This window comes from Stegodyphus dumicola, chromosome 9, assembly GCF_044657685.1.
Source record: "Stegodyphus dumicola isolate Sdum_Otavi_A_Nest chromosome 9, ASM4465768v1".
Classification (NCBI taxonomy): domain Eukaryota; kingdom Metazoa; phylum Arthropoda; class Arachnida; order Araneae; family Eresidae; genus Stegodyphus; species Stegodyphus dumicola.
This window is the reverse complement of record NC_140776.1, coordinates 81,859,909-81,878,457: the sequence shown is the minus strand read 5'-3', so window position 1 is coordinate 81,878,457 and position 18,549 is coordinate 81,859,909. Positions and strand designations below refer to the sequence as shown.

Sequence of the window (18,549 nt, the reverse complement as noted above, 5' to 3'; positions counted from 1 at the left end):
TAGAGGTTACATATCCCAAATTAATTTTAATAACATATATATCTGTTTTCTAATAATGTATATATTTAAAATAGTTTATATATATGTAATTTTAGTCAGTTTTTATTTTAAATTCTATATTGTAAAGTATCGTTTACGTAATATGGCTTTTTGCGCTGCAGTAACGTGCCGTAGCACTTACAGAAGTATGAAAGGATGAGATATTTTATTTCATGGGACCAAAGGATCCAAATGAGAGTTTGCTTTTGACGAAAGAATACACAAATGTCAAAGAGAAGATTCTATTAATGTGAAGAGCGGAAAAATCTGCAGCGAACATTTTCTATGCAGTGTTTATGAAGATGATATGAAAAATCGCTTGTTTGGATAGCCACAAAAAGAAACTGTTGAAATGGAATGCTGTGCCGAAAGTAAATTATGATGACAATAATAAATCGAAATTGATGATGACAATAATAAATCAAATTTTAATGATTTTGAAATAAAACTCACAAATGAAAACGTAGATCATCCTGAATGTTTAAGGATAAACAAGAATGCATTGGTAAGTTGAAGAACAAAATAATATCCTTAGAAAATTGTATTAAATTGTATTAAAGTATTGAAAAATAGAGAAAAGAAAAATTTTAGAATGTTTGTTCAGCGACAAAGAAGGTGGACGACATCTAGACAGAAATTGGTATCAGAAATTAAAATCTCAAATAGCGAAATTTGGGGGGGGGGGAAGCACAAATCGTAGAATTTGGAAAAATGTCTAAAGCCTATTTTTATAAAGACGCAGATTAATGCATTACTGAAAAAGAAGAAAAAAATTAGGTGGACTAGTGAAAATATTTCACGTTGCATCGTCATAAGAGCTCTGTCATCTTAAAGCTATGATTTTTGGAAAGAAAAAAAATTAAGAAAAAAATTGGAATATCTTTACCTAGTATTATTAAATTAAAGAAATGGTGTTTATTTTATTTTTTAGTGTTTTCTAAATTTTAGTGTAGTCCAAGAATTCAAAGTAATGTTCTTACTCTAAAGAAGGAAAGAGGCGAATATTTGTATTCTGTAGAAAAAATATGCGTTCTCAGTTTCGACGAAATGCATATAGATTGAAAACTCTGCTATGACTAAACTGAACTAAGTTGGTTCTTTTCAAAATGTGCAGTTTGTTTTAATCAAAGGTCTCATTTCGCGCTCTGCCTCAAATTACTGAGAAACCGTGCTTTAGATAGAGGATTTGTTTTAGAAGATGTAACTGTTTTAAATTTTTATATTATTAAAGAGGTTTTTAAATAGAGATTGAGAAGAAATCAAATTGTGTCACAAACTAAAACCAAATTATTTAATGGTCAAGGGAAACGAGAGACAAAAAGTCGCTCCAGAGAAAACATTATTTTCAAAAAGTACCGCAAAAGGTATATATACTCTACCCCACAGGAAATCAGAAAGCATCTGACTTCTATGTGTTAATCGATAATATCTTCGGTATTATGAATAGTACCAAAATAGTACCAACAAGAATAACAAGTATTTAACAAACTAATTTTGTTAAGTACTTGTTAAAGTTATTCTTATTGTATCCTTTTGTAACTAATTATTGATTAGATTTTGTGCTAGATTAGCATTCTAGATAAAATATAATAGTATAAAACATCAAAGTGATTGGCATAAAAAGACCTGTTTCCTTTACTCACACTTTTGAAAAATTAAATAACTGTTTTAGGTACTCTGAAGAAAGCTATTTTGTCAAAATTAAGGTAACAATCTTATATACATTTATTTAATTGTAATATAGATATAAGTATAAATTACAAAATTATTTAAAAAATATCTATTATATTGAATCGGAAAAGAATTATAACAATGTAAAATTTACAATTAGGCAAAAAATCAAACGTAGGTTAGCAGAAATGTTGCCATATATGTCATATATGTTTAAACCTATGTCTATGTAAAGTTGTTTTTTGAGTAAATTTAAATAGCTGCTATTATTAGTTATCTTAGAAGCAGTATAAAAATTCTCTCAGTTAGCATGCAAATAAATGATTAGAAATAAACGTGCATTAAATAAAAAAAAAAAACCTCCAAATAAAAATAAAAAAAACCACGGAACTTTATGTTAAAAGAGTAGCACATTTTATCTATTATTTTAAAACTGAGTAAGCATTATTAAATTTTTTAATGGTTCAGTCTAAAATGCATAAAGCAGTAACATTGCCTCTTCCAAATTATAGCTATCTTTTACACACAGCTCATTTTAAACGCTGGTTCAAAATCGCTAATTTCCAAGCTGTGAATTATATTGGCGCGCTCAGTGTCATCATGGCTACGTCATCACTTCTCACGTTCTGCTTCAGGGGGAAAAGCTCTATGAGCTAGCCCTTCTCTTCTAAGTCCTGATATTGAGAAGAGCTGTACTTTGTCATATGGAGAAGAGCTGTACGATTATTTTTGTGAAAAGTTCCAGAACTGTTAGTGTTTCTGTTGAAAGAATAAATCTTATCATGCTATCATCGGCTCTGTGCATTCAGTCCCTTACGAACCCGTACGCATAACAATATATTTATTTATTTAGTGTAGTTTACAGATGCATTTTTTATTTGGCTTTTAAAGGTTTCTTGCAAGTTGTAAATTTATCAAATTTTTTACTTAACTTTGGCGGGGGAGGAAAAAAAGAGCTTATTCATTAAAAACCTATGCTTGTTAAATAGAAATTCAAAAAACTTCTCGGTAACGGCTATCTCTGAATGACAATAAATGACTATATAAAAGAATCAGTGGACTTTAACTAGACCTGCCCTCCTTATCTGCTCGCCAGGTCAGTTAAGAATATTATTAATCACTCTCTTGAGAATAAATTTGAGATTTAGTTTTTCGGATCCTTTCTCAAAACGATAATTCATACCGCGGCGCTATTCTAGTCTATTAATTTAAAAATAAACACTTCAAGGTCGTAGCTAACCTTCCTTATTTTCGATGGTAAGGGGTGTTGTCATCACTGCACGAAAGGGTATAGGGATTTTGGCAAATTAGAGGATTCTACGTTTTTCCTGCAGCAGTCGTTGCCATGCTTGTGAGTTCGGGGAAAGAGGTGAAAAAATGGTCTTGAAGTGCTCATTCTAAAGTAGGAGACTGCAGTTTTCTACAATACTGCAAAACTGAGTAACTAGGAAAATTTGCTTGCAACTGTTGTCTTTTCTTTTTGTATATTTGGTATTCGCCTTATATATGTGAAATAGAAATAATGAATGAATATATTCATAGACTCCAACTACTACGGATTCTCCGTAGTTTCTACGGAAATTCATGAAAAACTACGAGCTACGAAAAGTATGGAAAAAACTACGGATTTTACAGAAACAAGAGCAGGAGAACAAGTACGCAAAACGGAACCAACTAATTCATCCGATGATTAGCTGAATACTCGTGTTATCATATATCACGTGTTGAGTGCGTTCCTAGTTTTGAAGAATTAGCCAATCGTAGATCAGTAACTCCAACCGTTAACGACTTATCAATAGTTCCACCCAATTGTCTGTCTCCCAGGTTCCTCGCTGATGCGTGTTTAGGCTGCATTCGGCTGCATTGTGTAGTTTACGGCGAGAGCTTAGCGTGTGTCTTGTGAACTGTGAATCAGGTGAAAGATTTTTAATCATAATGCTGCCTCGAACGAAGAAGCCAAAATTATCAAAGCAGAAGTTTAAAGATTCATATTCTTCAGAATTTCCATGCATTAAAGCGTCCGAAATTTCTGTGAATCACGCACACTGCAGTGTAACAAAGACTTCTCAGTTGCTCATGGCGGAAAAGATGACTGTAAACGGCATGTGTTTTCTCAAAAGCATATAGAACTTGGCACCGTAAAATCTAAAGAAATAACAAATTTCTTTATAAAAGATGATGAAACAGATCCTATAAAAGCCGAATGCTATTTTGTTCGTTTTTTAATTGAACATAATCTACCGCTTTCTGTTTCAGATCATTCCAAAGAGCTTTTCAAAGCAATGTTTCCGGATTCTGCCATAGCAAAAAAATTTAGCTGCGGTCATACCAAAACTGCTGCTATTGTGAAAACGCTTGCAGAAAATACTGTTGCTGATATTATAAAATCAGTGTGCAGTACATCATTTTCTCTAAGTACTGATGGAAGTAATGATAACAATGATAACAAACTGTACCCATTGGTTATAACATACTACAGTAAAGAAAAGGGAGTGATAATTACTTCATTGATTTCTATTTTAGAATGCACGAATAATACAGGAGAAGGTATTTTTAATTGTATAAATGAAAACTTTAAAAACAAAGGTTTAGAATATAAAAATTGCTTATCATTTTCTTCAGATAATGCTAGTAATATGATTGGAAAGTTTAAAGGTGTAGCATCATTTATCAAAATGCATCAACCAAGTATAATCACCCGAAGTATAATCACCAAGTATAATCACCGAATCATTGTCCGTGCCACCTCTTGCATATAGCTGCAAAAAAAGCTACTGAAAAATTAATTGGCTCAGAAATTGAAATGTTGATAATAGATATATATTTTTACTTGGAGAAAAGTTCGAAACGGAAGCATAGCTTCAAAGTTGCTCAACAAATTTTGGGACAGAATGCAAAATCTCATAAAATTTTGAAATATTGCAGTACGAGATGGTTGTCTCTTTTAGAATCTATAACAAGGATTTTGGAACAGTGGGATGCTGTGATAAATTTTTTTGGAGATAAACCAGATAATAGTGAGAATGAAGGAAAGAGATTGCAAAACATTAAAAAAATTTTACAGTCACCGACCACCAAATTGTACTTGTTATTTTTGAAAAATACTTTGCCTTTGTTTATAACAGTAAATATTAATTTGCAACAACAAGCTCCTTATATACATAAATTGAGAAGAGAACTTTTTGAACTTTTAATGAATTTACTTGTTAGATTCGTAAAACCATCAGTAATTTCTAAAGAAAATGAAGATGTTACTCTAACGTCTATTCCATTTCAGAAGTATAGTAAACAAAAAGAAAATGAAAATTTAGTGATTGGTGCGGAAACAAGACTATATTTTAAAAATGCCAAGTTGAATGAAAGTGAAGTGAAATGATTTTTCAATTCTGTGCGAGCTTTTTTTGTAACTGCATGTTCATATATAATTGATAAATTTCCACTGAGTGATCCATTTCTAAAACATGCTGAAGTTGCTGACATCAACTTGAGAACTGAAGTCTCATTTTCATCTGTTCTTTACTTGATAATTACTTTTCCATCCATTATTGATGAAAAATGTCTTAATCAAGTAGAAATTGAATTTTCCATGTATTAAGTAGATGATTTGAAAGAAATTGTAGATTTGCGTATTGATATAGCATGGGGAGAAATTGCCAAATTAAAAAATATGAATGGGTGTATTAAATACAAAGTATTGCCTTCTGTAATGCTTGCTGTCTTAATAATACCTCATTCAAATGCAGCTTGCGAAAGAATTTTTTCTATTGTTAAAAAAAATCAGACGGAATTTCGACCAAATTTAGGTCTTAAAACTCTTGAAGCAGTTTTGATTGAAAAAATAAATATGCAGGCAAATGAAGAACTGTGTTATAAAAAAACATTCTCAAAATCAGAACTTAAGCTTGCTAAGCATGCTACATATAAATCTTTGCATTCATAAATTATGCGTATTTTGTTTAATACTTATATGTATCATTCTTGGTTATTTAAATTTTATTTCCCTGTAGAAATCATATCCAGAATAAAGATATGATTTATAGCTTCTGATTTTTTCTATGATTAGTAGTGATTTGAAGTACTTTTTATTAGTGAATGCTTGAGGAGTTAAAAGAAAATTTCTAATTAAATGTGCATATAATTTACAAGGTATATTTTTAATTATTCAGTTTTATATGTATATGGATTTTAAATGTAATAAAATTGATTACAATTAATTATTAATTTAAAATTAATGAATGGTTAATTACAACATACGCTACGCGCACATTTTCAAAGTTGTAAAAATGTCGTTCGCGCGTTGACTACTGACAAGGTTTGCTGAAGGTTGGAGTCTATGTATATTTATTAAACTTTGGTCATTAGCAATAAATTAAGAGGAGGTGAATAAGTTCGTTTTAATTGAGTTATGATGTGTTTGGGAACTACTTGCGATCCTGCACAGTAAATTTAATTTTATTATATTTTCTGTAAATTAACCTGAAACAGAGCACTAAATTCTCTTCCTTTTTAAAAATTTTTATTTTAAATATTTAAAACTTTCAACCAGAGGAAAACCGTTTCTTCGAAACTTATCCATAGATCAGCATAAAAGTTTTGACTTAATGCATTATAGATTCAGACTGTATTAAATATTCCGAATTCTCATAAACACAGAATTTTTGCGAACGAATACTGGAGCACAGTTACTATCAATAACGTTTAACATTTTTGTTCTTTTTTACATCAATCTTACCTTTTTAATCTTGAAAGACCACCTGTTATTGATATAACGCTAGACCTGATTTTCTGCTTACAATGAATGAAATAAAAGCAATGAGGAAATAAAGCTTGAAAGAGAAGACAGTAAATTGTTTTAGAAATCTTGATTTTCAAGAGAATATTATTAGCAACAAAGAAAATATTTCTAAATTCTTTGTGCTGATAATGACTGAAAAAATGTTCCAGAGCAAGAATCATGCCTTGTTCCTTTCAACCATATTCTCTAATCTGGTCCTTGTATTAAAAAAAAAAAAAATCAGATTAATTGTTTAGTGTTTCCTCTTCCTTGAAGATTCTCTAGTGCTTCTATTTGAGTGACCAGAATTATACTTTTTTTTTTTTAAATTCTTAAGATAGAATACCGTAAAAGATTGGCATTTAAGGTAGCCATTTGTAGCTGGTGCCTACATGTTAGCAACCATGTTACTCTCCGCTTTCATAGATATTTAGGTGCTAAACGAAATTATCGTTATCCACTGAGCGCAGCTTAGCCGATGTTACCGCTCTGTCTGATTACCTTACTAATGCTTTATTTTAGTCGAAGGATTTGCAAAGTTTCTGAAATGGTGACACCTACTATCATATTTAATTACACAATTTTAAAAGGCGATAAATCCATATGGCTGCCTGTTAGAATACTCATATTCTTAATACCTGTATATTTCAGACTATCTCACTACATGAATCTGATTCTAGCGTTATGTAAGCGTTTTCTGCTTTCTATCCTTATCATTTCATTTATACAGGATTTTCAATTTAAAAGGGAGTTTTATGATCTGAAAATATTCTTTAATGTTCTAAGAAAAGTTTTGACTAATAGATTTTATACATTTGTGTATTTTATGTATATATATGAGCACTTGTTCTGCTCAAAAGCTTGGTCTGAAATCAACAGATTTTTTAGCAATCGAAAACCTTTCAGCCCTGTTGACGGAAATTTAGTTCAAAATGATACATGAATGTAATGTAATAATGTGTAATTAAATAACAAAGTATAATAATTTCATATGTAGGGCGCAAGATTTTGCGAGTCATTTGCTTAAAATCAACCATCAGCTACAACAAAATATATTTCAGAAAGATTTAGCGATTCATGTGCATTTCCGAAGCGAAGCGAAATTTTTGAAGAAATTTAAATAGACAGTAAAATATAGCAATACAGTGACAATTTAACAGACAATTGTTCAAGTCTCTTTAAAGGACACGTAATAAAACCTTTCATGAGTTTTGTAAAAGCTGATAATCTATCATTTCAAGAAGACTGTATCCCAACAACTAGGTGCAGGCTGTAGTTTTTACGCACGCAAAATGGCATTTGTCATCAGCTTTGAGTTTGCTGTACAGCCAAAATATGTATATTTATTTACCCATCAGATGATTACCTGACGCGGAAAATTAAAGAAAAAATATGTGAACTTGAACATTAATATCTTGTATGCGGATTAAGCATAAGCTACTTTATCTGTCTGATAATAAATATAATTATAGCCTGTATTTCATCGTTTCTCCATTTCTGTAATTTTCAGCACCAGTGTTTGTATGCTAGTAATGTTTATTTCTTTTCAGCTAATCTTAACTAACATTGGCCTTTGCAGTTAATGGTTTATTTCTTTTCAGTTAATCTTAACTAGCATTGACCTTTGCAAATAAGAAAGAGGGATATTCTTTTAAGCTTTACAGCTTAAGTTACAGAAATAACAGAGTTCTTTTTTTCGCAGGTTTACATATTTTATTGCTATTAATTACCTATACATTTCTTTGAGTATTTGCTTTTATTTTCTTGTATATTTATTCTTAGTTATTCTGCATTATTTTGTATTTACATTTATTCACTGCTTATTTGTGTGGCTTTTACGTTATGATTTTGTTTATATTTCTTTCTTATTTATTGATATTTAATTTTGTGTAATTTTGTATTTTATGTCTTTAATCAGTTTATTAGTATGCCAATACGCAATTTAATTTTGTGCAGATAATGACTGGAGATTTAATAGCTCAAATTTAGCCTGAGAAACTTCCTGTTAATATCCACTCGAACTTAACGTCACTGGGGTAGTAAGCCAAATGTAGCGATTCTTTGGAATGTTGCAAAATTTTAAATGTTATGTTCTTACATGTATTCCGAACGATTTTACCAGGAAATTTCAGATTTCTTTCCTACTGCCTCCTGGCGGAAGTACAAAAGAGTGATCTACAAAAACTTGCAGTTAACGACTGACAAAAAAAAAAAAAAAAAAAAAAAAAAAAACCCAAGTGTGGTTAAATAAAAAAGACTGTTGCAGCCATTTTCTTGCATATCGAAAAAGCTTTCGGTACGTTCAGTCCCAGTAATCTACTACGTAAACTTATTAATTAAATTCTTCTGCTGAAACTATTCTAATATTAGCCAGCTGTCTCAAAAACTGTACTTTTAAAACATATTAAAAACGAACATATTTTATCGCTAGTACTCTCTTTGCTCAGTATACTGATAACACGGCGTTACATTTAAGATAAAACTTTGTTACAGATCATTGGAATAACTAATTTAAGAAGAAGTTTAAAGTTCTACAAAAAGTGCTGTAATCGCATTCCAGCGATACAAGAATCATTAATTAGTTGACGACGTTCGCATAGACTGTGTCACGATACTTCATAGTGGGCAAGCAAAATACTTTAGATTTATTCTAGATGAAAAACTCACTTCTAAGTGAAACTGCATTCAAATGACAAAGCACAAAGAGCATATTCTTTAGTTAGCAATCTTTAGTTAGATTCCCTCTTCCTATGACTAAAAGGCTTTTATACCTGCAAATGATCGAAGTAATTTTAACATATTCGTGTGGGAAGTGTTTATTAAAACAAATAGAAAACGCTTGCAATGTTAGAAATTTAGCCTGATTTTAAACGCTGTTTGATTTACTAGGAATTCAAGAATTCACTTTGATTTTAAAATCAAATCTACTGGCAGAAAGCTACTGATATCTCTGCGTAATTTCTATAAAAAAACTGCGTCTATGTGTAACGTGGATACGAGCTAATTCCTCTAAGAAATTCCCTGCGAAGGCATTCCTTCCTTTATGCAGATACACCTACTGGGCTTTGCCATAAAAAAATAAACCAAACAAAGCACAAAAATTGGGAAAGCCATAAAATAAATTCCACTTAACCACTATTTTACAAATAATGATTATCTCATTATGCAAGCTTTCCAACGAGCCATAACTCTACACCACAATAATCATCAGTAATTAATGGTTTTAGCCTTTACCGAGATAGCACGTACCATATAAGCTCATATATACGAGCACGCGCACACACACATAGATATTATATATATATAAATAAACGTGATGGATATAAAATGGTACAAGCAAGGTTATCTGCGTCCTGGAAAATAATGTGTCAGTTAATACATGCAGATGGCAGCTAAGCACATAATAGTAAGCTTATACGATAAAACTACAAAAAGCCAAAACTCGCAGCGCTTCTAATCAGCAACAATAGCAAGGCAAAGGTGCAAGAAACTACTGATTGTATGAAATCAACACTCTTCTGGATCCCAAGGAACATGTGGGTATCGCAAGCAATGAGAAAACAGATCAAACGAGAAGTCGCAAACCTAGCTACTTCACAGACGCATATAAGCCTCTCCACTGGGCGCTAATTTCAAGGTTCTGGTTTTGCAAAAACAGCAAGATGAATGGAATCAGTGTGACAAATCCAAATCATTGTTTCTAAAACCACAACTGAACAAACACTGTTGAATTGAGAGCAGTCAAATTACACGATTTGTAATGTGATACAGATTCTTCCCGCATTTCCCCAATAAATTTATCTTGAGAGATACAAACCTTTGCATTTGCGATGGTCTTCGTGACGTTAATTAGTTCTCTTTCTGATGTGAACCTGATTAGACAATATCATCGAAGAAAACTTGCATTTCTGTACGCTAACCAGTGGTCCTACAAATTGATTACGAATCTACTGCATTATACAAACTAGCAGCCTTGATTAATTACCGATCTGAATCAGATATAACCAGCATAGCAAATTTAGCTTGGTTAAATGATGCTTTTAATCTATCGTCTGCCACTGTATACACATATATTTCAAAGCCTGTAACTATTTTTTAATAATGGTCGATACCATTATCTTATATCAGTTTTCTAACCCCTTCAAGCACGAATTTTTTTTGGGAACAACTGCTAAAAAAGGATAGAGTTTTTTTTTGTTTTTGGCAGAAAATGAATAATGTTACTTTTTTATTTGTACTAGTTATTATTTGATTTTTACTAATTTGCTACCAGTTTCTTGCTACAGCCAAAATCTCGTCATCATTATCTTCAGATTCACTTCCATCACTCAACAGATCATAACTTTCACCGCTGAAACTTTCTGATAAATTGCCATATTCAAAATCGTCAGAGTCGCTCATTATCAGATAACGTTTTATAAATAAGTTCCAAAAACACTTAGTGAAATTTAATTTATGGTTAACTGTTTAGTTTTATACAATTAACGCAATAAAAATGGATATATTACCTTTTCCACACCAAACAACTGCTTCATAACAAAGAATTCCTAATGAAATTATAGCTAATCATCAAAATGCACCACGTGGTTTACACAACAAAATGCTGTGTAGTGGTGCCCTTTATGATAAATAAGTTTAATTATAATCTAGCCTATCTAGTTTTACTAGAACGGATCTCAGACGGGCATTTTAGAAATGAAATAACGCGAGATACAGGATCGCCCGTGTGAGACACGGGTATGTGCAAATTTGCCGGTAACTTTTAGCAAGAGATGCTGTCGGAACTAATTTGCGAAATTTTTTTCCTGTTCCTATTCCTGTTCATTCTTGTTCCTGTTTATAATTCACGTTTTTTTTGTCTTAGATATTATTCTTGTTACATACATTCTGTTTTTTCAGGTCACAATGTCTGATAGAGATGCGGCAGAACGAGCCGTAAAAGATGCCAACCCTATTATAGATGGCAGGAAAGCCAATGTGAATCTCGCCTATTTGGGAGCCAAACCGAGGATAAATGCACAAAACGGTAAGCTATTTTGCTGTTTTTACTAAATTATATACCACTTCATTCTTTATCATTATGTTAAATAATTTGAGATGTCTGCAAATATTTTATACTTACTGACAACAAGTGAAAACTTGGATAACAAATTTCTTGTTATTGTTGAATTTTCATACATACATTTAATCGAGAACCATAAAGACAGAAAGGAATTATTTTGCAGTTAACACTGTTTTTGATTAACCTTAAAAATTTTGGTTTTAATGCCGGGGGGGAAAAAGCTATATCGCGTTAGTCAATTTGGGTACTGAAAAAAGTTAAATGGTTAATTATTTATTGCCGAATAAGCGACGGGTAACTTCTAGAGGACGTAGTTGCCATTTTGATGGATTTCTTTGAAAAACCTTCTCGTATTTGCCTAACATAAAGAAAAAAAACCCTCAAAATCTCTCTGCACCTAGCCCATTCTATCACCCAAAATAATTTCTAGAAGAAACGTGTCCACTGTTTGACGTGCTAAGAAAGAAATCCTCATTGATCGTGCGATGTGCTTTTTCTGTTCCACACTTAAATTCTGAAGATTTCTTAGATTATTACTTTAAAAAAATATATGCGCTTTTACTCCACTGTACTCCTGTGTACTCCTATACTCTTATACAACAAAACTTTGTCTATCTTACAATTTAAATGCAGTTCGAAACAGCTATTGTAAGTATAAAAAAAAGATATTTTAGCACTGACGTAGCACCTTCTCTTTACAACAACGACGTAAAGCGCGACGTCAAAATTTATGTTCTGTACCCTGTTTTGGAAGAGAAAATGACTTCTGTTTTGCAGTTTTTTAGTAAATAAAAAAAAAACTGTATTCTTTTAATAATGGGTATGACGTAAATTAAGAGGAAAAAATTGGAGAGAGGATGTGTGATGACGTCTGGAGCATTCGGCATCAAGCCAGGATTGAACACTGGAAAAGTGATCGTTCATTCATCTGTTCGAACTATACTTGCACATGCAGCTTATCAATGGTCCTCAAATGTCATGTTGTTTTCTCGTCGCAAAAAAATAGTTGAAAAAATTTTAAAGAGTGTTATCGTCAGCAATCTGCACAATCATATTTTGTGGACTTATCATTTCTTCTTGACAAAGAAGCAGAAAAAGCAATTTTCTGGAATTTATTCATTTCAGAATCGAAAGGTTTGTTCAAATATTGAAGGGATATTTCGAAAATAACAGCTACATTTCAAATGCAAAATAAATGTATGAATTGGATATTAAACAGATTAACAGTAAATGATGAAATAAATAAAAATGAATGAATAACGTATTTACTCTCATATTACTCCTCCTCGTGTAATTTTCCTTAGATTTTTCAGCATGTGATTTAGAAACTTCTGATTTTAGGTAACAATGTAAAATATTTGCTCAAATAAAAAAGTATTTCCTGTAAGTAAAATGAATATTAAAATTGATAAGTTATTTGAAATTTATTATATAATAACTAGTGCGTCTTTATGTGGATTTTTAGTTTGCTATGTTTATCATTTAAACCGTCTCTTCAGAAATAGTACACACCGCATGTTTTGCCCCTCCCAATTTTGAGTGGTAAAATTAGCAGGTAAAGGAAGGGAAATATGGCGAGTTAATACATAAATAAAACTAAACGATTCTCTATCGGTTTACGAAATCTGCGGTGTTAAAAAACAATTTTTATTGATAGTGTTACAAATGTTCATAAAACTTTCCCTTAAATATTATTATGTTTTTTTTTTTTTTTTTTTTTTTTTTTTTTTTCTTCTGACATTAGCTGTTACGTTATTTTCTTCCTTCACGTTCGTACGGGGTTCGTAGATTTGGAGTGAATAATGACGACACTTGATGAAGGAATATCGAAACACACTTTATTTACTAATATTAATCAGATAGCTCCAAAATCACGTTTACAGTCTCGAACTGTTATAAACACGCTGACACGTTCAGCGACACAGCCTTCACACTGTCAGGCAATAACGGTGGAGACAGCTTCACTGCAAAGCACCAGACCAGGCTATCGACTCTGCTTGGTCGTTCTCGGGACTCCACGCACTCTCGAGGCTCTTCACGCTACAACTCGGGATGCACTCGACGACACACAGAGCACAGCTCCCATCTCTTCGGTTCAATCGTTCCCGGAGCTCAACACGATCTCTCGACGATGCACTAACCGCGATACACTAAGAGACTCTTCGACGACCCACTCGGCACTCGCTGGCCCGCTGTCAACTCGATCGTCTCCGCACGGACTAACTAGATGAGGCACATACCATGACTGCGGACCAGTAGAGTTTATATAGCTTTCGGCTTGTGTTCGAGAACATTCTGGGCTAAACCGGCAAGAATTCGTTCCAGAAGATTCTCCATGCGTCCATGGCATCGCCAAACGCCGCCAAATGGGCAATTTCTCAACAAATGTGGCACCCTGCCTTCCCAAGCCATTTTATGGCAATCCTAAAACTGCTTTGCGAGGAAGCGCCTGTACATTTCGTAACAATATTATATCTTCATTATATCAGTTCGCTAAATCTAGCTATTCAAAATGAAATAAAGTTTTAAATTACTAAGAAATATGTTTGTTGCTGTTTCATTACTGAAACTGTTAGGAAGTTACAAAGTGGCTATATTTGAGAGGTAAATTAAAGATCACATACTTTATTAAATGGAAGTTTACTGAAAGCTGGCTATTTGTCAGCTATGTCAAAAACAAATATAGACCTTGTTACTATGTGGCATAAAAGACACGGTAGTGTAATATAAAATCTACAGTTTGGGAAATATTCCGCTATGACATTGCTAACGTCAAAAAATGCTTATGCCTATAGCATAATGGTTGAAGAAACGTGTAACATATTTAAAAAAGATTAACTGCTGGTTGGTAGTATTTAGTTTTTCTTTTTAAAGAAAAAAAATATGCTGCTTGGAAAGTTTCTCGGGTATGTTAAACTGAATGAACTGGATGCTTAAAGCATAACAATCGAAGTAGACAATTTTCTGGACACTAAATCTGCTTACCGAAAGAAAGAGAATAAAATTCTGCTATATTTTTAATTGGAGAGATTTGCTGGAAGTATTAAGATTCCAGAAAGTTTTTATTAAGCCTGAAATTCCTTGCTGTTATAACTTGTCTCACTTATCTAACAGTAACACCAGATCATCACCACGAATTTTATTGTTACGTTTTTCTTATTATTCTTCTGACACCAGTTGTTACGTTATTTTCTTCCTTCACGTTCGTACGGGGTTCGTGTAGATTTGGAGTGAATAACGACGACACTTTATGAAGTATCGAAACACACTTTATTAGTCAATATTGTCAGGACAGCTCCAAAACACATTTTACAGTCGTCTATGAACTACTATAAACACGCTGGAACAATCAGCGGCACAGCCTTCACACTGTCAGGCAATAACAGGGGAGACAAGCTTCCTGTAAAGCACTAGACTCTGCTTTCCAGAGTACAGCTCCCGACTCTGCTTGGTCGTTCTCGGAACTCCACGTACTTTCGAGACTCTCCACGCTACAACTCGCGATGCACTCGACGACACTCAGAGAACAGCTCCTGACTCTCGGTTCAGTCGTTTCCGGAGCTCAACGCGCTCTCTCGACGATGCTATAACCGCGAAGCTCTACGAGACTCTTTCGGTGCACTCGACGATCCACTCGGCACTCGCTGGCCGGCTGTCAACGCGATCGCTTCCGCAGGGATTGACTCGCTAGACGAGACACACTCACTCGATGAGAGACGCACACTTTCCCTCTCGATGAAGCACCCTCCCTGACTGCAAACCAGCAGGGTTTATATAGCTTTCGGCTTGTGTTCGGGAACATTTTGGGCTAAACCGGTAAGAATTCGTTCCAGAAGGTTCTCCAACCGTCCATGGTATATCGCCAATTTTGTCGCAAATGTCGCCAAATGTGCGATTTCTCGCCAAATATGGCAACTTTTTCCTTCTTGGTATTTTATCGCAACCCTAAAACTGCTTTGCGGGGAAGCCATCTCACCGCGCCTTTACATTTCGTAACATTATGTTGGCTAGGAGCGTAAGATTGAGTCTGTCGTTGGCATGGAGCTTGGCTACATTATAAGGTAGCAGTCCCATTCCAATTTTAAAGAATTTTCAGTTAAAGAGACTTTCACCTCTCTTTCTCTGTCAAAAAAACCATTTGAGAGGACTTATAACTTGCCGTTCCCCTTATCGCAAAGACACGTTTAAAGCTTCTCTGGAATTTTAGCTCAGTACATCGATAGGACAACCAATATCATTATCTCCTATACCGACAAGGACGGCTCTGAAACTTCATAAATAATATGGCTGCAGCCAGAGCTGTGAGGCGCGAAATTCAAATATAGTAAATGTCGTATTATCTTGAAAGGCATAAAATAGTATTTAAAGGAGGTAGTACACGAATTTTCATTGGGCTTTTATCTTTGGCTGGCTTTGTCTGCAATAAGTTAAGAAATAAATTCTATCGTTTAATAAATCTGCATAAGACGAGTAAAATAAGTAGAAAACATATGGTGGTTCTTTTTTTTTTTTTACTTTTTTTTTAATATCATCAAAAGCTGTATTGCGGTGAATGCTATATCGCAATATAGCATGAGTGTTCCGAATGCTATATCCCACATGAATGCAATATTACTGCAGTGTAGAACTTTATTAACTGAAAGAGAATTCCATCAAAAAGTGTAATAATAGTAATTACTGAGAAGATGCGTGTTGTTCCATATCAAAGCTTAATGACTCTGAAAATGCCATCATTTTAATTATTATTTTGGAGAGGATTGGAGCAAAACGATGATTCAAAGTATGATTGTAAATCTAATACCTCTGAGTTTTAAAGCAATGTTGATGGTATCTTAACTTAACTGCAACGTTATTTCATTCTTGCCATGAGTTGTTTATCCGCTTTTGTAACCTGAATTACTTTCTGCTTGTTTTGTTGCATGCTCTATCCTGGTTTGTGATGGCGGCGAGCCAGCGGCCAAAAGAATCAAAAAAGCTGATGAAAATGCAGCTCGCTTTCTCAGCTAGCAATCGCTGACGCTGCTACTATACTTTCCCGATTGTGATCACAATGAAGAGGCTCCATTCTTTAGCTAAATTTAAACGCAACACCTCCTTTTCTTGCTTGTTAATTTGTTCTTGGATAACTTGTTGTTGATATTGTTCTTGCCTAAGATTTTTGGGCTGTCGGTTTCGAGAGGTTGTTTGTCTTACCGGGTCAGTGCGGGACCACGTGAATGAGTTCGCATTTCGCTAAGCAAATCGGTTATGTAGTTTCAGAAAATATAGGGTCATTCGAGAAAATATGCTATTATCATGTTTCCAAGCGTGATTCACAAAACTTTATATCATTTTTCTATATTTCTTATTAATCATTTTTTAAAGTTTGACACTAAAAGAACCTTGGATTGACGTAGATTTTGAATAAAACTATGTATTGCAAGAGCTATTTGGCATAGGTCCCTTTTTTCCAGAGCAAAAATTTTCAAAAATTCAAAACTTTTTTTCGCTTGTAGAAAAGTGACCATGTCTGATCGTCCTCAAAATCGATAATTTTATGAAAAATCTATGCCAATCTAAGATTTTATAAGATTTCTACGATCTATATTACGTAATTTAAAATTTTATGTTGGGTTGTTTTTTATCCAATTTACTCATTTTTTGTTATTTTCTCTCTCTCTCTTTTTTATGGCAAGAGCAAGGAACAGAGAAATCATTCGAAATGAGTTTTATTTGAAATTGAGAAGATTTTTTGTAATCTTTTGCATTCAGCTTATTGTTCAGATTTATTCTGAAAAATGAAATTCTGAAGCTTGGTGTCGTGACTGTTTTGGTAACCAAGCCATACATATCATATATAACATATTTGTTTTATGACAGACAGAAAAAATTTAAAAAATGAAAATTCCATAAGAATATTTCAAATATATGCTTTCAAATTCCGATTTCAGTATACATGTATACCTAGTTATGATCATGTTTATATATGCGTCACAGGGATAAATAGAAAGGGCTAGTTCATTCCTTTGGTCGAATCCTCTGACTATGACTCTTTTCGAAATATTAGTTAGTAAGTTCAGTTAGTAAGATTGTAAGGATCTTAAGTTTTACTAACGTTTATTTTATTTTAAATCTTTACTATCACTTCTTATTTTCTACTTCCGGCCAGAATTATAAGCGTGAAGGAGTTTATGCAAAGTTGTCTGGCGAACGCCAAGTATTTAAGTGTGGCCTTTTTGCCAAGCAGAAGAGAGGAAGCCGTGAGTTCGAAGCAGGCCGCTTACCTTAGAAGTTACGCAGTTGCTACTTTGCCTTCCAGGCCAGAGGTTTTAATCCTCTTGATAAATTAAACGTATTGTAGTGTTCACAGTCTCTGTGCTACATACGCTTCCTGTTATTATAAGGCCAATCTTATTCTAAAGTTAAATTAGAGTTTAGTTTTATTTTGATATCTTTTAAGTTAGACCCCGAGTGGAGGGTCATTGTATTCCGAAGTACGGAAGTCATTGTATATAAAGAAAAAAAATAAAGGGTTTTGTATACCCTTCGTCTGTATCCTGTCTACTTACTACAATTAGTGAACATAGCTTTAGTAAGCTCTCTGTTCTAGTCAGGTCATTGTATGTTTCCGAAGAAGGTTAGAAGAAACAGTGAACCTGATAGTGGCGCCCGACGAAGAATAACCATGGCCGAGTTTCAAGAAGAACCTGTGCTGCCTGCAGAAACAGCTCAGAATCCAGAAATGCCAGCTGCCGCCCTGGAAGGATTTGGGTATATTGTCCAGACCATGCGCGCTTCGATAAAACCAGAAGCAACGTTTAATGGAAACTCACAGGTAACCAGTTTTTTGGAAAAATTGGATGACCACTTCATGCTCTACCCCGTGCACGAGTTTCAAAAAGTTACCTTAGCTACCAGCGCTTTGAGGGGCCAAGCGCTTAACTGGTTCAAATGTATCGGCAGAAGTCTCTTGGGTCAAGCAGGAAGTCCCACCTATACCTACGAAAATTTCAAGACTGCCCTA

The 18,549-nt window shown here is 33.5% G+C and overlaps 1 protein-coding gene and 1 long non-coding RNA gene across 3 annotated transcripts in view; one reads left to right on the top strand and one right to left on the bottom strand.

Annotated features, from left to right (window-relative positions):
• Nucleotides 1-18,549, top strand: part of LOC118203724 (RNA-binding protein 24-like) — a 278,308-nt gene that overhangs the window by 122,131 nt on the left and 137,628 nt on the right. For both annotated transcript variants that reach the window (XM_085823680.1, XM_085823681.1), the window contains exon 2: nt 11,384-11,510. In XM_085823680.1, coding sequence (XP_085679806.1) covers nt 11,384-11,510 — 127 coding nt within the window. The remainder of the gene's footprint in view (nt 1-11,383; nt 11,511-18,549) is intronic.
• Nucleotides 1-18,549, bottom strand: part of LOC146995394 (uncharacterized) — a 174,147-nt gene that overhangs the window by 101,340 nt on the left and 54,258 nt on the right. The window lies entirely within an intron of this gene.